This window comes from Narcine bancroftii, chromosome 5 (genome assembly GCF_036971445.1).
Source record: "Narcine bancroftii isolate sNarBan1 chromosome 5, sNarBan1.hap1, whole genome shotgun sequence".
Lineage (NCBI taxonomy): Eukaryota > Metazoa > Chordata > Chondrichthyes > Torpediniformes > Narcinidae > Narcine > Narcine bancroftii.
In genome coordinates this window covers 69,216,156-69,240,068 of record NC_091473.1, presented here as the reverse complement: position 1 = coordinate 69,240,068, position 23,913 = coordinate 69,216,156, and the positions used below count along the sequence as shown (strand labels likewise).

Below are 23,913 nucleotides of genomic sequence, written 5' to 3'. Positions count from 1 at the left end.
GTCAACTAACTACAGGAAAGTTATCAATAAAACTGAAAGACTGCAGAGATTTATGAGGATGTGGCCGGATCTTCAGGAACTGAGTTACAGGGAAAGGTTAAACAGTTTTGGACATTATTCCCTGGAATGTAGAAGAATGAGGGGAGATTTGAAAGAGCCGTTTAAAATCATGAGGGGGGTGGACAGAGTAAACATAGGTTACATTTCACTGAGGGTAGGTGAGGTACAAACCAGAGGCCATGATTTAAGGATGAAAGGGAAAAGTTTAGGGGAACTTTTTCACACAGAGAGTAATGGAAATGTGAAATGTAGTGAATGTGGGCTCAATTTTAACATTTAAGAACTTGTAAAGGTTCATGGATAGGAGAGGTATGGAGGGCCATGGATTTGGTCCAGGCAGAAAAATGGTTTGGCACATAAAAGAAGGCCCAAAGGGGCCTGTTTTTGGCTGTAATGTTCTAAAGGGCAATATAAGTTTTGGCCCTGAGCCCATTGGCTAAGTCGCTTCTCCCTAAATTATTGTATTAAAATCAATTTCTGTGCCCACCCTCCACTATTCAGAATCTTAATCTGCTGGAAATTAATTTGTAATTGTTAGAAAAAAAATATTTGAAAAAGAACTCAAGCTTGTACAAATAGAACAAATGCTGGGAGATGGATCTGTTGCAGGTTTGTGTGGGGATTTATGTGTCCACAAATAGCAGTTGTGTGCTTCCCTTATCAGAGTGTAGATTGGTGTGTTCAGTGAATTGTGAGATGGAGACATCACAAGCAATCAGGACAGATGCAGGGTCAAGAGCCAAATTGACGATCATTCCTTTGTGTCCATTTGTGCTGCCGTGCTGAAGTTTGGCTTTTGATAGAGTTATTTCCCTTTGAATTCTGAACTCCAACTCGTATAGTCCAACCCACACGATCTTTTTTCATTACACAATCCCTTTATATCAGGAATCATATAACTGCCTCCATTGTAGACAAAACCTTCTTTAAATAGAGTCAAAAATTGTAGATTGTGCTAGGTAGAGTCACAGGAGTCTGCAAATGCTGAAATCAGGGGTAACAACCAATCTGTTGGATGAACTCTTCAGATCAAGCAGCAACAGTGAGGGAAAAAGAATGGTGACATCTTCATGAAGACGAATAAAACATTGAGCATTCTTTTTCTCCCACAGATGCTGGTTAACCCATTATCCTCCCCTAACAGATTGTTTGTTGCTCAATATACCATATGTTTGGCCTGGAAGTCAGCCTGAAGAAAACTGAGGTCCTCCATCAGCCAGCTCCCCACCATGACTACCAGCCCCCCTACATCTCCATCGGGCACACAAAACTCAAAACGGTCAACCAGTTTACCTATCTCGGCTGCACCATTTCATCAGATGCAAGGATCGACAATGAGATAGACAACAGACTCGCCAAGGCAAATAGCGCCTTTGGAAGACTACACAAAAGAGTCTGGAAAAACAACCAACTGAAAAACCTCACAAAGATAAGCGTATACAGAGCCGTTGTCATACCCACACTCCTGTTCGGCTCCGAATCATGGGTCCTCTACCGGCACCACCTACGGCTCCTAGAACGCTTCCACCAGCGTTGTCTCCGCTCCATCCTCAACATCCATTGGAGCGCTTTCATCCCTAACGTCGAAGTACTCGAGATGGCAGAGGTCGACAGCATCGAGTCCACGCTGCTGAAGATCCAGCTGCGCTGGATGGGTCACGTCTCCAGAATGGAGGACCATCGCCTTCCCAAGATCGTGTTATATGGCGAGCTCTCCACTGGCCACCGTGACAGAGGTGCACCAAAGAAAAGGTACAAGGACTGCCTAAAGAAATCTCTTGGTGCCTGCCACATTGACCACCGCCAGTGGGCTGATAACGCCTCAAACCGTGCATCTTGGCGCCTCACAGTTTGGCGGGCAGCAACCTCCTTTGAAGAAGACCGCAGAGCCCACCTCACTGACAAAAGGCAAAGGAGGAAAAACCCAACACCCAACCCCAACCAACCAATTTTCCCCTGCAACCGCTGCAACCGTGTCTGCCTGTCCCGCATCGGACTTGTCAGCCACAAACGAGCCTGCAGCTGACGTGGACTTTTTACCCCCTCCATAAATCTTCGTCCACGAAGCCAAGCCAAAGTAAGTATACCAGGTATATTGTCAATATCTTATATAGTCAGTGCAAAATCTCCCTACTGTTGTTCTCCATTCTTGCAATAATCCCAAATCCTTGCTACACTCTATATGCTAAGTTGTCATCTAGTTTTCTGTTTGCTTTCATTTGTGTCTCTCTAATTTCCTTCCATTCTGTTTTTTTATTTCTTTTGAAATTGGATTACGTTTTGATAATTCAACATGTTTGGAACTTCAGTGATTTTCAAAACTACTAGATGTTGTTATTATTGATACCCCAAGCACTTTTTAAAGACTATAATTTCCTAACAAATTTCTTAGTGTAACTGAGAGGTGGGACGGGAGAATAGGAACTGGAGTCCTGGTGAAGATGAAGGGAATTTGGTGATCAGTACCTGGTGAGATTGATGTCAAACTAATGAGACTTCTGAGTGTCTGGAGAGCAAATTATTAAAGTTTCCTTTAGCAATGCAGTGTTCTCCTTGCAATTTATTTTCCCATTTGTTTTTGGATTGTCCATGGAGTTTGCAAAAATGCACTTGGTTCCTTTATCTAAGTCATTAATAGAGGTTGCAGTTCCAGCACTAACCCTTGTGGAATCTTGCTAGTTACAATTTATCTTGATTCTCTTTCCTATCCACGTTAATATATTGCTCCAACCACATCCTTTTAATGTAGAATACATTCAATGCCTTTTGTAAATTCAAATAGATTGCATTTCATATTTCTTCTTTATCCACCAGCTTCTGATTCCCATAGTGTAATGAATTTGTAGAATATATTTTACCACATAGACTCTGCATTATAATTTTCTAAAATATCTTGTGATTATTTCCTTAATGTGAATTTCAACATTTTCCTAATGACAGATATCATACTAACTGGCTCGGAAACCCTACTTTTTCTTTCCCCTTTTTTCCAATTCACTGGGACCTTTGCAGAATTAAGGTTGATTTTGGAAGATCGTGAAATGTGCACCTACCAACTCTAGTTATTTCTCTGCTGATCATGAGTCCAGTTTATTCACCATGGATCTTGATCGCCTTTGATCCCATTAGTTTTCTCTTGTGGAAAAACAACTATTTTAAATTCCTTCCTCTTTGTGGCTTATAGAAATTTTGATTTTATTGGGTTGTTTTAAATGTCTTCTGAATTTGCAATTGCATTTTAAGTGGTTGGATTGTTGCAATAAACAGAAGGACACTAAGAAATGTTGATTCTTTTTATCTCTTTTTTTGCTTGTGAAATAATTTAGTTTCTTGATCATCCTAAAGAATCCTTCTACATCTTGGGCTGTCACTAATCTTTGCAATAATTTTATGATTCTTCCTTTGCCAGGGATATTTCATTCTTCTCAAAGTTTTTTATTTCAATCAAACATAACTTTTTAATTGAATGCTCATTTATTCCCACATTTGCCATAATTTTTTGGCAATTTCCTTTATTTAGGTTTAGCCAACAGTTTCTCGCTCTTAAACAAAATCAAAAGTTCCCTCATTTTCTGATCACTCTTCCTTGAAGGGCATTTTTTCCCCCCTGTATCAGATTGTTAATTAATCCTACTGTGTACATGACCAGAGCAACGTGAGCATCTTTCCTGACAGGTTCCAAGGAACTGCATAATTAAATTCTCAAGACTACTTTGCCTGTTTGACTTGTCCAATGCACATTAAGATTAATGTTGTATGTAATAAAATACTGTATTTATTTGTTGGCTTGGACTTGATGAGTGCGGTGATGCATTTTGAGAAGCTAAAAAAGGGGTAGAATGTAGGCATTAAATGGTAGCACATGGAGTAATCATGAACAAAAACCCTTGGTGGAATCAGATACAAGTTCTATATTGAAGGGGAAATTTAACAGATAATAGGCAAGGCAGAGAGGGATAGTATCCCAATGCAGGCACATGGGATTAGTATGGACGAACAAAGGTCATCATGAACATGATGCACAACTCTGACTTGCACTCTGTCCTAAAGCATCACTCCTGTTTTTCCATCTCAATCCATACTAATTCTTTTTTTTGAAAATTTTATTTATTAGTATCTTTCATACATTTCAAATTAACTTGCAATATCATTACATAATAGGTACTAAATAATTTTCAATTTTCACACCCCACCATCCCTAATCCCAAGATAGAAAAAAAAGAAAGAACACATATATCGTAATAATTAACCACATTAATAATACCATAATACATTTCTTGATGAAAGTACCATATTTTCAAGGGGGTGGGATTGGATTAGAAGGTCTAGATTAGTCTATATTCATAAATCTCATATATGGCTCTCAAATTTGACAAAATTTATCATAATATCTCATTATAACTAATTTTTTCCATTGGGAAACAATGGTTTATTTCATTAAACTATTCTTCTAATTTTACATTACTTTCCATTTCCCACGTTTTAGCTACACACTTTCTCTCAATTGCTGTTGTTAGACTCAAAAATCTCTTTTTATATTTATCTAGTTCCAACTTAATGTCTTCATCATTTTTATTGCCTACAAAAAAAATTCTTGGATCTAATTTAACCTTTACTTTTAATATCTTTAACACATAATTCTTTCCAGAAACTTTTCACCTTTTCACACAACCATACTGAATGCAAGATATTACCAACCTTTTTTACATCTAGTACATTGAGTAGAAAAATTTAGGTTAAATTTATTCAACTTATAGACTGTGTAATATATTTGAAGTAAAAAAAATATATTGAGCCATTTGATATGTAACATTGATTACAATTAGTTACAATATCTCTACACAGTTTCATCCATATTCCTTCTTGAATTTGTATATTTAAATCCTGTGCCACTTCAATTTAGTTTTACACAAATCTTTTCTTTTCCTTTATTTCTTGTAATTTATTATACATAGCAGTTATAAATCTTCAAATAATAAAGGTATATTTCTGCTGTGCATTTCCCTCAACAACATGTCCCCAACTTATTCTCCCAAGTTCCTGTTGAATATCATTGTAATTAGCCCTCCCCCAATTAAATGCTTTCCTGTTGTGTTTGCTTCTATTCTTGTCCATAGCAATGTTGAAGGACAGGGAGTATCGGTCATTGTCTCCAAAAAGCTTGCCCACTGAGAGGTGTGCCATCTGACCAGGTTCTTGCCCATTACTAGATCCAGTATGACTTTTCCTCTAGTTAGCCTGTCCACATACTGTGTCAGGAATCCTTGGAGGTGGCAGCCAATATTAGGGAAGTTTAAGTCTCCCATGAAAAAAATCCTATTATTTTTTGCACCTTTTCAAAAAATGCTTAATTATCTGCTCTTCAGTAGTCCCGTGGCTATTGGAGTCTTACAGAATGCACCGAATAGGTGATTGCTCTCTTACTATTTCTTACTTCCATCCACATTGACTCAGTAGATAATCCCTCCACATCCTCCCTTTCTGCAGCTGTATTATTCCTGATTAGCAATTCCCCTTTTTACCTTATTCCTGATCCTTTTAATTTTTTCACTATTTCAGTACATATTTTAAAGGAATCCAATCACATTATATCTGCAATATTTAAAAAAAACAGACAATAGTTTATTTCACCTGGAAATTAGAACAGTATTCTTTCGTGATTCCAGGTATGTTATTGAACTATCCTTGTTTTCCCCAATTATAAACAATAAAAGAATGACAACCTATACAATGCAGTTATTGATTTTTTTAAAAATACACTAAAACACATTGACAACTCAAAACCTCAACAAGCTAAACTACCTTAACATTCATTTAATTTTCAATTAATGTTTAAAATATTATTCTCTTCACTATACCACCTCTCAGGGAACTGAATATTGTGAAAATATGACAATAAGTCTTTGCAACCTAATACTTGTCAAGTGCTACAACTGAGACCCAAAATCTGCATTACAAGTGGACGCTGCTTACTGTGTTCCTGTCAGTTGTCAGAGGTGAAGGACCAGCAGAGATGCCAATTAAAAGGTGCATATCAGATTAGTGCATATCAAGAAGGGAAAACCATTAGACGAAAATAACTCCGGTCAACAATTTTTTTCAAAAGGTTTGTTTCCTGAAAAAAAAGGATTATGCTGAACACAAAGGTCAATGCGATTTCGCTTCCTGAACACGTTTGGGTCTATTTTATGGATTTTGGGCTTAAAATTCCTATCATGTCCTTTTTTAAAAGATATAACCTATTTTTGCCATTTCCTGTCATATTTTGAGCCTACAAAGCAAACTGTTTTGGTCAGTCCAAGCATGTCCTGGGCATGCACTCAATGCAGGTGTTAAGAAAATGATGTTTTAGGCCTAGGGCATGCTTGGAAGGCATTTAAAGAGGTTGTTGAGAATTTTCTTTGTAACTACAGAGCACCAAACTACATCCAGTTGATTGTCATGCTTCAAGCATACCAAACCATGAAGAGCAACATCTCATTGAAAATTCATTTTCTGCATTCACACTTGGACTTTCTCCCTGCTGATCTTCTTGTAGTCAGTGATTAACATGGTAAAAGGTTTCACTAGGACATTGTAACTATGGAAATGCAGTATCAGGGCAAATGGAATCCATCAATACTGGGCGATTATTCTTGTGCACTATCATGAGAGGCATCAGATGCTGAGTACAAATGAAAATCAACAGCAAAACAATTCTAGGTCAGTTGAACTAATGCAATGTGTCAGCATCATTATGTGATTAAATTCAATAAAAGTTAACGTAATATTTCTCCAACTTCCTACATTATACAGGAAATCTGAAATGATCTTTGTGTTCAGCTTGAAGCTGTCTATCATAATCCCCAATTTTTTTTCAGGAAGCAAACCAGTGTTATGAATAAATGAATGACAGCCTATATAATGCAGATATTGATTTAAAAAACACCAAAACACAGTTATAAACAAAACCTCAACAAGCTAAACTAAATTAACATTCATGTATTTTTCAATTAATGTTCAAAATATTATTTTCTTCACTATACCACCTCTCAGGGAACTGATTTACATGAAAATATGACATTAGGTCTTGCAAGCTATTTCTTGTCAAGTGCTACAATTGAGACCAAAAACCTGCTTTTTGAATCTGACAAGTGGACTCATGCTTATTGTGTTCCTGTCAGTCATCAGAGGTGAAAGACCAGCATAGATGCCAATCAAAAGACAAAACATTACTGCATACGAGAAGAAAAATCATTAGACTAAAATAATTCAAGTCCACCTCACAGACCATGCTCCAAGAAAATCGTGCACAACTTTGCACATGCAAACACCAACAGGCACACCACCTTTCGGTTTTCTTGCTTGTTGGACAATCCAAGGTCATAAGGAACTATGGGTAGTGGTGCTGGGGAAGGAACAGTAAGGGAGGGAAGAAGAGGTGCAAAGCCACAGACTCTAGTTGTAGACTAGTGTTTGTACGGCTGGGATTTGAGGAACTGAGTTACAGGGAAAGATTAATCTTTAGATAGGATTTTATTCCCAAGCAAGAAGAATGAAGGGAGATTTGATAGAGGCATACAATATTGAGGGATATAGATAAGAGTAAATGTAAGTAGATTTAAAAAAAAAATCTAAGGATAGGTGAGATACAACCAGAGGACATGGGTTAAGGGTGAAAGGGGAGACACTTAAGGGAAATTTCTTCACACAGATAGTAGTAGGAGTATCGAATAAGCTCCCAGCTGAAGTGGTGAATATGGGCTCAATTTTAACATTAAGAACAATTTGGACAGGGTCATTGATGGGAGGGATATGGTCCAGTGCAGGTTGATGGGACTAGGCAGAATAATAGTTTGGCACAGACTAGAAAGGCTTGTTTTCTGTGTTGTAATGTTCTATGGTTCTTGGCATGCTGCTTCAGTTAAGGATTCAAATTCTAAGAGTGAAATGGTCAACAATTAAAAAAAAAAAATCACCAAGTAAAATTCTAACTTGTTCCCACAAAAAAAAACTAAGGGACAAATTAGACCATTCTAAGAAAAGTATTGAATTTGATTATGCATAAAACCTATTTCCATTTTGGCTTGCTCTAGATCAGCTATTCTTAACCTTTTTTTAAGCTATGGCCCCCAACACTCTGCTCAGTGTATTGCAACACCCCTCTCCTCCCCCCCACCGCTCAGTGAAGTATTTTAGTATTTTGTTTAGTTGGTTTCTTCGGTACTTCTACTGACGACATAAAAAAAATTTGATTTCGGTCTATGCCCCACCCCCCAAATGTGTTGCAGCCCCTAGAAGGCGCCATATGGCCCCTGCTGTGAATGGCTGTTCCAGATCATGGTTGATTTCAACCATAATTTAACAAACCCGTTCTACAATTCATCAATCTATGATCGTCGATGACAATTGACAAACTTTGTATGCGAACCTTTTTAATCTTTAAATAATGGAGAAAATTAGAATTGTACTATTTCTCCTTTATTTATTCAGTTTTAACATCAACACAGATTTAAATAAATTTCACATATGCACCATGAACTGTAAATGGATGTTCACGGAGTCCTCAAGTTTTAACTGTAAAGTTAAAAATCGTAATAATTTTTCTAAATTTATAGCTCTACATATTTTACAATCATATTAATAATGTCCCCTTTTACAATTAAAAAAAAAATCCACATTTCAGATTTGTTCTGTGAAGTATATCTTGGTGTTTTTTTAAATTTATGCGATTCAAACTACACATTCATTCGATCAGAATTTAGTTATTTAAGATTACCCTATGATGATCCTGTGAAAATAAATAGCAAAAAACCAACAGATCTATCAAGAGGACTGCAAGCATTAATATTGCTGCAAACCACCAAACTCTTTTATAAGCAGTTACAGAGCGTCATGATGTGGGAAGGGTTTCTCTTCATAACTTACAATAAATAGATATGCCATTATCTGTTTACATTACTAGGGCATAATCATGGCTTCCAATTCATTTCAATGCATTAAAAACTTAATGTTTCTTCTACAAATTTCATGAAACATGAAAATCTGCAGACGCTGTGATTATAGTGAAAATACACCGAAATGCTGGAGAACCCAGCCAGTCTTTTCATCCATAGGAGACAAAAGATATATTGCTGGCGTTTCAGGCTTGTGCCCTTCTTCAAGGAATAAGCCAGAAGCAGGAAATCTCAGAATTCAGACCAACAAAAGGTGTTCAATGGATATGATAAGGGGTGAGATAAGAAACGGAATGGAGAGACAAAGATTGGGAAAGGCAAAAGGGGAAGAAGGGTGGCGGGGTTTAACAAAAGGCAAAAAAGTCTATATTAATGCCTTTTGGTTATACTGTGCCCAATCGGAAGATAGTGTTGTTCCTCCAATTTGCTGGTGGTTTCTGTCTGGCAGTACATGAAACCCTGGACAGACGTGTCAGCAAGGGAATGGGATGAAGAATTGAGATGCCCCACTTGCACCCATACCTCCTCCCTCACCACCATTCGGTGCCACAAAAAGTCCTTCCAAATGAAGCAATATTTCATCTGCAGGGGTCATCTACTACTCTGGTGCTCCAGTTGTGGTCTTCTCTACATTGGAGAGACTGGACACAGACTGGGAGATCGCTTTGTTGAGCACCTCAACTCTGCCCACCTCAACAGTGTGGATTTCCCAGTGGCCACCCATTTCAATTCCCTTCCCATTCTGACACGTCTGTCCAAGGTCTCATGCACTGCCAGACTGATCTTCTGACTGGGCAGCCTCCAATCAGGTGGCATTAATATTGGCTTTCATTGACGACCCCCCCTTCCCCATTTTTGTCTCTCCATTCCGTCTCCTTTTGCACAAACATGATAAATTCTTATCTTTTCCCATATTATAGTCAATTAACATCTTTTGTTGGTCTGGATTCCTCCCCCAGCCAGCATTGTCTGTATTTTGAGATTTCCTGCTTCTGTCTTATTCTTTGAAGAAGGGCTCAGGCCTAAAACACCAGCAATCTATTTTTGAATCCTAAAGATGATAAAAAAGTCCGGCTGAGTTCCTCCAGCATTTTGGTGTGCTTTTACTCCTACAAATTTCAGCTGCTTGATCTTCAATGCAAAATAAATGGAAACATCACAGGAAATCTATACATGGGAATGCAGAGATCTTTACCAAACCAATCACTATCTGCATTCTATTTTACATTTGTAGTGTATCTTAGCAAGTGACATTTAAATGATTGGAGCTATGATTAATGATTATTTCCTTTGGCTCAAACACAAATTATTTTCTCAATTAGTATTTTTTTTGGGTGCTGAATGCAATTAAAAAAAAAATCACACTCCCATTCTCAAACAAATTAAATTTGGAAATATAGGAAAAGTTGACTCTCTTACGATCTTCCATTTTTCTTGGGTACTTTCCAGTGTGTTTGTTTATAAATTTGTAACTTAAACTTCCCTAAACTTTTCAGTTCTTGACTTTTTTTTTAAGAACCTGCTATTAAAACAATTGGTTCAAACCTGCCTACAATAGAAGTCACATAATAGCAAAGCAAAGAACAGGCCACAATTTACTCATGAAGTAAAAAAACATCTGCGTATTGATGTATCTAAAATATTTATCAATGCTGGTTGTTTCTAGGTTTTTTTTTCAATGACTGGCTTTGGTACTTTTATTGCAACTGCAACACTGTGGGGCATGTGATTAGCCAGCAAAAGATCCTTTTACCAACTGGTGAGTTCACTTTTCCAGGCCTAATCAAAGACATGCCAGAAATAGATATTACAAACTCTTACGTTACCAATTTTAAAAGGCAGTCAAGCAAAGAAAAATAGTGGATAAATAAAGAATTCAAACAATTTTAATAAATAGCAGAGTAAATTAACATACAACTTAATGTGCTTTTCCAGCTTTGTCCTTCTCCTCTATGGAATGCAATTATAAATTGAAGGAACAGTACAGTATTTCTCAGCCAGAGTTACATTGTTCATTTCTGTCCTATACAGCAAGAAGGCAACAGTCCTCCCCACGGATACATGCAATTAGCTCCAATATTTGTGGTAACTATTGAGAATGTTGAAATCAAATTTTCTCTTTTCCAACAAAAGATTTTTGAAAACAGCATAGCAAGTTGTTTGAAAAATAACCTACCACAGACGCAGTTGATGGCATCACACAGTTTCACTCAGACGAGAAAAACAAATCTAGTTCCCTAAACATCATGTGCAAATGGCAATCTGGATGATCCAGGAGGTATTATTGATTTTAATAGAAATGATTTTTACAATTAAAGAAACTCCCAATATTCGGGAGCATAAAGAAATACTTTAAAACAACAGGGAAGAAAAATACTGAAAGTAAGACAGTTTGGTGTGGTCAAAATTATTGCTTACAATTGATTTTCTTAACAAATATCACATGACTGAGAAAATTCTGCTCAGAAACAGGACATTATGCCAAACAGCATGGCACCTTTCTTCATTGTAAAATCCTCTGCCACCTCTCATACATGTCAACTGTTTTTCTGATGCAAAAAAAATAACATGCTGGAGGAACTCAGCAGGTGAAAAAGCAACAGTAGGAGAGACCCATGTTTTGGGTCATAAATGTTCATCAAGACTCCATGAAGTATTCTGACCCAAAACATTTTTCCCCACTGATGCTGCTCAACGCCCTGAGTTTCCAGCAGCTTGTTTTTGCCCAGATTCTAGAATCTGCATTCTCTCATGTGTCAGGGTTATTCACAGTTGTGAAACAGTCCGGATGGAAATTTTACTGCACGTCGGCTCCGTTTCATATGAGCCAGTCACAGAAGGAGGGGGAAAGTTATTCTGGATGTGTACTTCTGTTCACTTTTCATTGATCTTGCTGGCACAACCATACATCTGAAAAAGCCAAGAAGAGTGGTTTTGCTGAAGTTATTCTTCACTGTGCAAATAGATTGCGTAACAAAAATGCTAACTTGAGCAATGCCCTCAAAAAGGATATGCATTTGAGGAATTCCATCCCAAATGTGAATCAATGCCCTGAAGGAAATTGGGGGAGAAATAGATGGCAATCTGTTTAGATAACTGATTTCACCAAAATCAGGTTATCAGTGAAGGTTAAAAAAAAATCTTTCATGGCAATGATGCAATATACATAAAAGAAAAAAAGACTACCCTTCTTGGAGACAGCAGTTAGGTAATGTATTTGGTCCCCTATTTCAGAAGGGAAGCATGACAGTGAGTGTTCATAAATGCAGATTTCTTCAGTAAAAGATGGATACAATGTAACTGAGATATTAGACACTCATCTCAAGTATAGACTGAGGCAGTAACTTTCCTGCATTGTCATTATGCATGTCTCATCATCATGAACGATTCTTCAAAATTACAGGTACTGCAAGGACAATGAAAACCAGTTGTTAATATAATTCTTTTCTTTGGTCAGTAACATATGCATTATACCTACAGCTAAAGCAATCAACTTCAACCAAGATATTCCTTACTGTAAGAACATCTACAATAAATGGACACTAGTTCCTTAAAAATATTAATAAAACAAAAAAGGATCAATTCAATTTTGTAATATTTCCTTCAAATTCCTCTGAAAACAATTCAATGTCAATATGATTTTTCCACAAGAATTAATTTCATCTTGCCTATCAACATTTTTCTCAAATAAAGTGGTTTGGCTTTCAATGGTCAAGGAATAGGACTACGTGACGCACTAATGAAATAAAAATTCTATTCGTTTTCTCGACAAATGCTGTGTTGCCCTTGATATTTTTATATTTCAGAATAGTTTGACTGACAAATTTCAGCAAGAATATAGCATTTACTACAGAACTAAGGCACATACTTACTGATAATAACTAACAAGACAATTACGATAACCACAGATATGATGGCCTTCATCTGAAATAGAAAAGTTAACAAAGTCAAAACATATTATAAAGCAACATTTCATGAATACTTAGGCAAGCATAACTGTAACAGGTTAATTTACTTAACTATTTAGTGCGGCTTCATGTCTATTTCCTGTTTAAACTAATTTTGAAATTCAATTACTTTAGACATGCCAAGTGGAAGCACTCTTGCAACTTTTCTCTACATTGATCTACTAATAAACTTCATTTAGCACATATCCATTCACACAAAAACACCAGGAAAAGTATGATATTTAGTGAGACTCCAGGATCTCCTACACATCCATTTAACACTATTACATGAAAAGGAATTTGCAGTTTATTTAATGTATTAAATGCTTTTCTTAATCTCAGGACCTTGCAAAGCTCTTCACAATTATTGAAGTGTATTGAAATGGAATACCATTTGTGCACAGCAAGCTTCCAAAAGCATTAATGATTGTAATTTGAGGCTAACTGCATGATAAATGTTACACAGAACAACATAGTACAGGTCCTTTGGCCTACAATGTTGTGCCGACCAATTAAACCTACTCATAAACTAAACCTTCCCTACTTTACACCCATAACCCTCTATTTTTCTTGTATCAAGGTACCTAAGAGTCTTTCAAAAGTCTCCACAACCACCAATGGCAATGCATTCCAAGTGCCCACTACTCTGTGTGGTTAAAAAAAAACTTACCTCTGACATCTCCCCAAAACATAAATTCCCTCACCTGTACAGATGTCCTCTGGTGTTTTCTACTCTTGTCTGGGAAAAATGTGCTGGCTGACCATCCAATCTATGCCTCTCATAATCTTGTAGCCACCTCTAATCCTTCGCTCCAAAAAGAAAAGCCCTAGCTGTGTTAACCTTGCCTCATGAGACATGTTTTAAAATCCAGGCATCATCCTGGTAAATCTCCCTGCACCCTCTCTAAAGGTTTGATACTCTTTATATTAATGAGGTGACCAGAAATGAACAGAATATTCAAAGTGTGGCCCAACCAGAGTTTTATTGAGCTGCAATATTACCTCAGGACTCTTGAACTCATTCCCCCTGACTATTGGAGCCTGGCATACCATAAGTCTTCTGAACTATCCTATCAACCTGCACAGCAATTTTGAGAGATGTATGGATTTAGTCCCTCTGTTCTTCCACATTGTTAAGAATCCTACCATTAACAATGCACTCTACCATCAACTCCATCTGTCACTTTTCCATCCTGTCTATATCCTGTTGTAACCTACGACAACCTTCTACACTATCCACATCACCTCCAACCTCTTTGCCATCTGCAAATATGTTTGGACTGAGGGTAATAGTTCAAAAACAAAAGCAAAGAACTGACAATGTTACAGTATTTCTCCATCCCATAATGGTTGCCAGCCTAGATTTTGTGTTTCTGGAATGAAATACTGGTATTCTTGATGCAGACTCTTCAAGTTTGAATAAAGGCCTTCACTTCTTGAATAAACCTTCCTCATGAAGCTCCAGTTGACTGATACAAAACAGAATGGAAGAAAATAACATGGATCAAGATGGCATATCTGCACCACTGTTCTAGATGAAATTAGAGGTCTGTAGATTTGTTAAAGATATGTAATTTGTTTATATGGCAAATAAATGGATGCAGACCCAGAACAAGTAATTAAACAAAATCCTCAACTTCCACGTCAATGATGCCAATCTTGGGAGTCTTTTATTGCACTCAGTATAGTTTTATTTCACCTAGATACCCATTCAATCAAGCTCCTATTCCACCTCAGTAGCTATATCATCACCTTTGAAATATGCTATGTCCTAAAATACTTCAACAGAACTTGCAATTATTACACATAAAGAAAAATTGAACTGCCCTCACCTCTTTTAAACAGGCAACAGTAACATGAATTTTATTTTAAACAAATTCCACATTTGAGAAAGTATTCAAACAAAATTTCAATGTGAATGGTTCTTAAAATGGCTACATAAAATTAATGGGCTGCATTATCAGCTACCTTAACTTCAATTGTCAAAAACATACAACATTACAGCACAGAAACAGGCCCCTTCAGCCCATTTTAGTCTGTACTGAGCCATTTTTCTGCCTAGACCCACTGACCACCCAGTCCATAGCCCTCCATACCTCTCTCATCCATGTACCTGTCCAAATTCCCCTAAACTGTTAAAATTGAGCCCACATTTACCAATTCAGCTGGAAGCTTGTTCTATACTCCCAGCACTCTCTGTGTGAAGAAGTTCCCTCTCAACTTTTCTCCTTTCACTCTTGACCCATGCCTTCCAACTTGTATCTCACCCATCCTCAGTGGAAAAAGCTGGCCGACATTTATTCTGTCCATCCCCCTCATAATTTTAAATACCTCTATCAAATCTCCCCTCATCTTTCTACACTCCAGAGAATAAAGTCCTAACCTGTAACACAGTTCCTGAAGTCCAGACAACATCCTAGTAAATCTTCTCTGTACCCTTTCTATCTTATTGATATCTTTCCTGTAGTTACACACATTACTCCAAATTTGACCAGTCCAGTCTTATACAACTTTACATAACATTCCAACTCCTACATTTAATATTTTGATTTATGAAGGCCAATATGCCAAAAGCTCTCTTTACTACCCTATCTACCTGTGATACATCTTTCAGGGAATTATGTATCTATATTTCCCGATCCCCGCATTCCTCAGTACCCTACAGTAGACAAAAGTCAAAGAATTTCATGTATATTACAATCTAAGTGTAGTATTACATGACAACAATGGAGCCTTTACCATTTACTATGTACGCCCTTTCTTGGCTTATCCTACCAAAATGTTACATGTCTGCATTAAAATTTATGTCATTTTTTTCAGCCCATTTTTCCAGCTGGTCCAGATCCCTCTGCAAGCTTTGAAAACCTTTCGCTGTCTCAAAACCTCCAATCTTAATGTCATCTGCAAATTTGCTGATCCAATTTACTGCACTAACTTTTAGATAATTTCTATAAATGATAAACAACCATGGTCCCAACACCATTTCGAGGCACACGACTAGTCATAGGCCTCCAGTCTGAGAAGCAATCATCCACCACAACTGTATGGTATCTCCTGTCCAGCCACTGTCAAATCGAGTTTACTATTTCACCATAATGAGCATCTGAACCTTTCTGACTAACCTCCCACGTAGGACCTCGTCAAAGGGCTTACTAAAGGTCCACTCAGTCTTTCCTTCATCTTCCTTCTCGAAAAACTCTACAAAATTGATAAAACACGACCTACCATGCACAAAGCCTTGTTGACTATCCCTAATTAGTCCGTTGCTATCAAAATAATTGTATATCCAATCATTTACCATATATTTCAGTGGATAAGACGTCCTTCAGATAAGATGGGTCTCAATTTCAGCCTGAATATCATGGTTTTACCTCATATCGGTTGAATAAGATGACTTGCCAATTTTCTGCTCAACACCTCAGAGCAAGGAATGTGCCAGAGACTGGTGTCCTGGCCTCCCAATAACAACCCAAATTTTGTTACAACACCCCAATCGCCAAGTAATAAATCTGTAAGTTAAGCAAGTGATGATTTTGATCGGAAAGGTGCCAAACTGAGCTGGGTCCAAGTCTTAAGCATCAGCTGCAGCCAGAGTTAGTGACAGCGACTTCATTCTCAACATGGGTGTGGTGCCATCTGCATCAAAGAAATTGCCTCAGGCTTCCAGCAGTAGCAGGGACCTCGGGCTCTACAATTTTAAAAAAAAATTTACAATGTCTGGGTGGGTTATGGTGGGAAAATCGTCTGAGAGCAGCCTCATCGGTGGGGAGGTGATTGGGATCAGTCTGCTTTTCTGGCCAGAATTTTAAGGTCACCTGTTTTTTTGTATCTGGCCCATAAGAAGATTCCTTTTTTTGGATGCTTCAAGGGTCCGCTGAAATAGACTGTACCTACCATTGACATCAGGCTCACCGGTCTAAAATTTCCAGGGTTACTTTGAGCCTTTTTTTAAAATTGCGAAACAACACGAGTTACCCTGTGATCCTCCGACAGCACACCCATGGCTAAGGACATTTTATATGATCTGCCAGAGCCCATGTAATTTCTACACTAGCCTCCCTCAAGATCCAAGGGAATATCTTGTCAGGCTCTGGGGATATATCCACCATTATTTGCTTTAAGACAGCAAGAACCCCTCCTCTTTAATCTGTATTCTTTAATCAGACTTCACTGTTTGTTTTTCTTGCTTCCCACAACTCTGTACCAGTTTCCTGAGTGAATACTGATGGAAAAAGAAAGCATTTAAGATCTCCCCCATTTCTTTTGGCTCCATACATAGCCAAGGGGATCTTTTAAGATCCCCTGATCTTCAAGGGGACCAATTTTGTCCCTTACTATCCTTTTGCTCTTAATATACCTGTAGAAACCCTTAAAACTTTTCTTCACGTTGTCTGCCAAAGCAATCACGTCTTCTTTTAGCCTTCCTGAATTCTTTCTTGAGGTTTTCCTGCATTTTTAAAAAATATTCATCAACTACAGCACCTAAAGATGCCAAACCTTTACTCCGGGATTCCGAACACTGGCAATCTCCAAAACCCGGCACTTTATTTTGGTAATGAAAATGCCCGACCTCCCCACTCCTAGTCCCCTCCAGCTGCCTGTTGCTGCTTCCCACTCCCCTGCCCCCCCACCATCTAACTCCCGATGCGGCAGCAGGGGTGCTGCTGAGCCCAGAGTTCATTTGCAGTGCGGGAGGAATGGCCGTCTTTGTTACCCATAATCCTCCACACAGCTGGAACTGCTCTGCCAGTGCCAGAACGGCTCCAGCTGCATGGGGGGATGATGGGTGAAGAAGACAGCCAAGGCATTGCTCCTGCATTAAGCCAGCTGCCAGCTGCCACCTGCTTCTCTCCCACTAGATGGTCGGGTCCGAGAGTCACCTTTCCACTTAAGGTAAGAGAGGGTGCCCACAGGGATGGGGGATGAAGAGGATGGGGGTCTGAGCCAATTTTATTTTGAAGTTTTATTTTAAAATTAAAAAAACATTCTAGAGATAATATGGTATTTTATGGTCTTTATTTATCTAAATTCATTTAACACCCCACGCCCTCTGTTTTGTGCGATTTTGAAACATCGCATTTGCTTAAAGGGACCGCCATTTTAAAATGATTCAGAAATCTAGAAGATTCTGAACAATTGCAGGTATCTGGTCCCGATGATCCTGAATAAAAGATTAGGCACCTGTAGCCTGAATATGCCTGAAATCTGATCTCAGAAGCTAAGCTGGCTCAGGACAGTACTTGGAGGGGAGTCTGCATAAGAACACAACGTGCTGTAGGTTTCTGTGAGGGATGCTGGACAAAGTGGTGACTCTTTGTCTGCCTTACAGTAGACAAAAGTTAAAAGAATTTCATGTATGTTACATTCTAAATGTAGTATTACGTGACAATAATGGAACCTTCACCTTTTTAACCTTTACCTCATCTGCTCAGTGTTGCCTATATCTGCTTTTTACCTCTTCTTCAGAATCAGATCCCTAATATCCCTCAAAAAACAAAGTTCCCTATGCCAGCTAACTTGGCCTTCAATCCTGACAGGAACACATAAACTCTGTACTCACCTTTGAAGGTCCTCCACTTACCTCGTACATCCTTGCCCAAAAACAATTTATACCAATCCATGCATTCTAGATCCTTTCTCATTTCCTCAAAATTGGCCTTTCTCCAGTTTAGAATCTCAACCCAAGGCCCAGACCTATCCTTCTCCATAATTAACTTGAAACTAATGGGATTATGATCACTGGACCCAAAATGTTCCCCTACACATACTTCTGTCACCTGTCCTGTCTTGTTCCCTAATTCAAGATCCAGTGTTGCATTCTCTCTAGTTGGTACCTCGATATATTGATTTAGAAAACTTTCCAGGACATATTTGACAAACTCTAAGCTATCCAGCCCTTTTACAGTCTGAGAGTCCCAGTCATTATGTGGAAAGTTAAAATCTCCTGCTATTACAACCTTATGTTTCCTGCAGCTGTCTGCTATCTCTCTACAGATTTGCTCCTCCAATTCTTGATGACGATTGGGCGTGTCTGTAATACAACCCCTTGAGTGTGGTTATACCTTTGCTGTTCCTCAGCTCCACACATTTAGCCTCCATAGACAAGTCTTCTGGTCTGTCCTCCCCAAGTATGGCTGTGATATTTTCCTTGATGAGCAACACCACTCTTCCCCATTTGATCCTCCCTGTTCTATCACGTCTAAAGCAACGGAAGCCCAGAACACTGAGTTGCCAGTTTTGCATGGCCTTTGACTCTTTGCACCCTCTGATTTTCCCATACTCCCTTGGACCCTTCCTACCCTCCACCTCCTGATTCACCCCATCCTCCTCCCCTCCCTGACATCCTCCTCACCAGTGAACCTCCCCAACCCCTACCTGGTCATCACCATCCCCTCTGACCTTCCCCTCTCAGACTGAACGGTCTGTCCTCAGTAGAGGCTTCACCTTGGTCCCCTTTTGTCCACACCTTAACAAGTTCTGTACATGCCATGATGTTGTACTCTTCTTCCGTCAGCTCCGTCTCCATGTTTATTTTCACAACCACGATTCTCCTCCCCCCCACCCCCCCCCACCCCCAACTACAGGTCCCTTCTCCTGCTTTAAAATGTCTTCCTCCTCCCAGATACCTCGTTCTGGTCTTCTACCTGCTCTGGAGCTTAATACCACCGAGACATCAACTGTATTGACTTCACTACTCTCCTCACTCATTCCAATCTCACCCTTCAGCATGCCTGGCCCTTTACTCTCTCTGCACCAATACGAACCTCACCATCAAACCTGCAGACAAGGGTGGCGTTGTTAGTCTGGCTCACTGACCTTTATCCGACAACTCTCAGACAGCTCCTCTTTCTTACCCTCCAACAGGACCTCACTAAAACTCATCAAACCACGGTGTCACACACCATCTCTGAACTCATCGCTTCCAGTCACCTCCCTGGCACAGCCTCCAACCTTATTGTTTGCCAACCCCGAACCACCCGTTTTTACCTCCTACCCAAAATCCACAAACCCAATTGTCCCAACAGACCCATCGTGTCCACATACTCCTGCCCCACCAAATTAGTCTCTGCTTACCTTTTTTTTAAATATTTTGTTTTAAAAGACTCAAGCAAATATATACAAACAAGACATTTTCTTATCACATAATACAATATCCATACACACAATAATATAATACAAGTATTTTTCCCCCTTCCCCAGATAGTAAATAAACCATAAAAGGAAAAAAAATTAAACTAAAAATTAAAATTAAAAGCTAAAAATGAAAACACATGTCATCTGTACCACAACCTTAATTCAGTATCTTCTTTATTTATTTGTCAGGACAGTTCGTATCTTAATTTTTTTTTCCTAAGGGGTTGGGGTATAGTTCATATCTGTGCACCGATATGCCTCATGTACGGCTGCCACATTTCAATGAACGTCTCTTACTTCTTTTCTCAAATTATAAGTAATCTTCTCCAGGGGAATGCAACTTTGCATTTCCGTACTCCATCGTGCAATACTAAGTTGAATGTTGGACTTCCATGCAACCGCTATACACTTCCTGGCTACCAACAAAGTAATCTTCACGAATTGAATTTGGTGCTTGGATAATCTAAACTGTACTTCACTAATATCTCCCAGAAGGAACAATTCTGGGTCTTATGGAAACTCCACTTTTGTAAATTTTTTTTTTTTTTTTTTTTACAGGACTACCCAGAAGGATCTCACTTTCATACATAGCCATGTGGAGTGGATAAAGGTTCCAATCTCTACACCACATCTGAAACACGTATCCAAATTTTTTTTTTCCGGGTCTACCCAGAAGGATCTCACTTTCATACATAGCAATGTGGAGTGGATAAAGATTCCAATCTCTACAGCACATCAGAAATACGTATCCAAATTTTTTTTCCGGGTCTACCCAGAAGGATCTCACTTTCATACATAGCCATGTGGAGTGGATAAAGATTCCAATCTCTATACCACATCTGAAACACGTATCCAAAATTTCTGACTTTGATTCATGTAATTTTTGCGGTGTGAGGTACATCTGATGCAGGAAATTGTACTGCACCAGCATGTATCTAGCATTGATAATCCCAGTCATGCTGTTTAGACACAAGTCTTCCCACCAATTTTCATTAATCATTGTACCCAAATCCAACTCCCATCTCTCCTTTTGATCGGTGTAATTGGAGTTTCAGGCCCTCACTTTGGAGTACAAAATAGATTCTAGAAATAAATTTAAATACATTCCCCTGTCAAATTAGAATCTCCATGGTGCTACACTCTGGCAGACTCTTTGTTTGTCCTAAATTTGTGTCTTAAGAAAGATCTCAATTGTAGGAAGGAGAAGAATGTTCTATTAGATCATCGAAATTTAATTCTCAATTGCTTGAATGACATTAATTTCCCTTGATCATAACAGTCCTTGATAAACCTGATCCTTTCTGGCAACCTATCCTCTCCTGGGGATTTATCTACCTGTAGAGCGCTTAAAGTTTGTTCAACCTCCTCTCAACAAAAGGGTATCTAGTCCCTCTTCTCCTGATCTAAATTTGGCAGTTCCAATGTATGCAAGAAGTCATCTATTTTAGTAGGGTCTCCCTTCTATTCTGATTTATAGAGTTCATTATAGAATTTACTCAATGAATCATTTATTTATTTTGGTTTATATGAAATCTTCCCTTCCCCCATTTGAATTGTCCTCGAGACTTCTTCTGACCTCACCCTGCCATTGTTTCTGCTTACTTTTAATCTATTTTGCACCCCCCCCCACCCCGGTCCAGTCCCTCCCCAGCTACATCTGGGACACTTAACATGCCCTCCAACACTTCAACAACTTCCAGTTCCCTGAATTCGATCACCTCATATTTACCATGGATATCCAATCCCTATATACCACCATTCGCTATACTGAATGCTTCAAAGCCTTTTGTTTCCTTCTGGACAATAGAACCAACCAGTCCACCTCCACCATCATCCTCCTCCGGTTGGCAAAACTTGTCTTCACCCTCAATAATTTCTCCTTTGACTTTCTCCATGTTAAAGGAGTAGCCATGGGTACCCTCATGGGTCCCAGTTATGCCTGCCTTTTTGTGGCTATGTGGAGTAATCCATGCTACAAGCCTACACAGGCAAGGTCCTCAACTCTTCCTCCGCTACATCAATGACTACATTGGTGCTGCCTCGTGTATCTGTGATGAGCTTTTTTACTTCATCCACTTTGCTGCCAACTTCCATCTCGACCTTAATTTCACTGGTCCATCTCTAGCAAACCTCAAACTCTCTGTCTCCATCTCAGGAGATGAACTCTCAACAGACATCTTCTGTAAACCCACCAAATCCCAGAGCTACCTCGACTACACCACTTCCCAACCTATCCCCTATAAGGATTCCATTCCATTCTCTCAATTTTTCCGTCTCCATCGCATCTGCACTCAGGATGAGGATTTCCATGCCAGATCATCAGAAATGTCCTCCTTCTTCAAACAACATGGCTTTCTATCTACCACCATCAACTTTCTACTCACCTGGATATCATCCATTACCCACCCATCTGCCCTGGCCCCCTCCACCCACAAGCACAACAAGGACAGGATTTCTCTTGTCCTCATCTACCACCCCACGAGCCTCCATGTCCAACACATCTTCCTCCGCCATTTCCACCACCTACTACATGATCCCACCACTAGACACATGTTCCCCTCTCCTCCCCTCTCTGGACTGCTTCCTCTGTGATTCCCTTGTCCACTCCTCCCTCCCCACCAATTGTCCCCTTGGGATCTACTCCTGTGACCGCAGGAGATGTTCCACTTGCACCCACATCTCCTCCCTCACCATCATTTTGGCCCCAAACTGTCCTAAGTGAAGCAACATTTGAATCTGCAGGGGTCATCTACTGCATCCAATGCTCCCACTATGGTCTCCTATACATCGGAGACACTAGATGCAGACTGGGAGATTGGTTTGTTGTTAACACTCCTTTCAATTCTTCATCCCATTCTTGCTGACATGTCCATGGACTCATGTACAACCAGTTGATTTCTAATGTTACATGCAATTTTCACATAATCTCTTCCATCCTCCGTTCCTCTATCTGCTCTGGCACTCTGGTTCCCATTCTCCTGCAAATACAGTTTAAACCCCCCAGAGCAGCACTAGCAAACCTACCCGCAAGGATATTAGTCCCCCTCCAGTTCAGATGCAAACCATCCTGTCAGAACAGGTCCCAACTTCCCTGGAACAGAGCCCAATGATCCAGAAACCTGAAGCCCTCTTTGCTGCACCATCTCTTTAGCCACAAGTTCAAATGCATTACCCTCTTATTTTAACCTCACTAGCACATGGCTCAGGTAGCAATCCTGAGGTCACAACCCTGAAGGTAGTCCTTCAAGCTAGCACCTAACTCCCTGAACTCTCCTTGAAGGATCTCATCACCCTTCCTACTCAAGTCATTGGACCCTACATGGACCATGGCATCTGGCTGTTCACCCTTCCTCCTGAAAATGCTGTGCACTCAATCTGAGATATCTTGGACCAGGCACCAGGGAGGCAACATACCATCAGGGATACTTGATCTCTTACACACAACCTCTTATCTGACCACCCCTCACCCCCCACACTATGGAATCCCCATCACTACAATCTGCTTCTTCTCCTCCCTTCCCTTCTTAGCCACAGGACCAGACTCCATGTCAGAGACCTGGTAGGTTGTTTCTTCTCCACCTCCCAACTCCTCAAACAAGTATTCAAAAATGGTATACTTGTTATTGAGGGGAATGGCCACAGGGGTGCCCTGCCCTGTTCCCTTTCCCTCTCCCTCTCCTGACTGTCACTCATCTACTATCCTCCTGCTTCCTTGGTGTGATAGCCTCCCTGTAACTCCTGTCTATCATCCCTGCTGCCTCCCAAATGATACAGAGTTCATCCAACTCCTGGTCCAATTCCTTAACTTGGTTTGTCAGGAGCTGCAGCTGGATGTA

The 23,913-nt window shown here is 39.5% G+C and overlaps 1 protein-coding gene and 1 long non-coding RNA gene across 3 annotated transcripts in view; one reads left to right on the top strand and one right to left on the bottom strand.

Moving 5' to 3' along the window:
• Positions 1–23,913, top strand: part of LOC138763494 (uncharacterized) — a 39,929-nt gene that overhangs the window by 14,176 nt on the left and 1,840 nt on the right. The window contains exon 3 of the long non-coding RNA XR_011357613.1: positions 14,348–14,490. This is a non-coding gene — a long non-coding RNA (uncharacterized lncRNA). The remainder of the gene's footprint in view (positions 1–14,347; positions 14,491–23,913) is intronic.
• The window catches only part of vamp4 (vesicle-associated membrane protein 4), a 108,718-nt gene continuing 95,669 nt past the window's right edge, over positions 10,865–23,913 (bottom strand). The window contains exons 7-9 of one of the 2 annotated variants that reach the window (XR_011357611.1): positions 17,301–17,390; positions 12,869–12,920; positions 12,369–12,402 (exon numbers count right to left, since the gene is read on the bottom strand). Coding sequence is in view for 1 of the 2 variants with exons in the window: in XM_069937744.1 (XP_069793845.1) it covers positions 12,374–12,402; positions 12,869–12,920 (81 nt within the window). In the remaining variant the exon portion in view is untranslated. Of the gene's footprint in view, positions 12,403–12,868; positions 12,921–17,300; positions 17,391–23,913 lie in introns of both variants that reach the window. The other variant, XM_069937744.1, reaches the window with a different exon arrangement.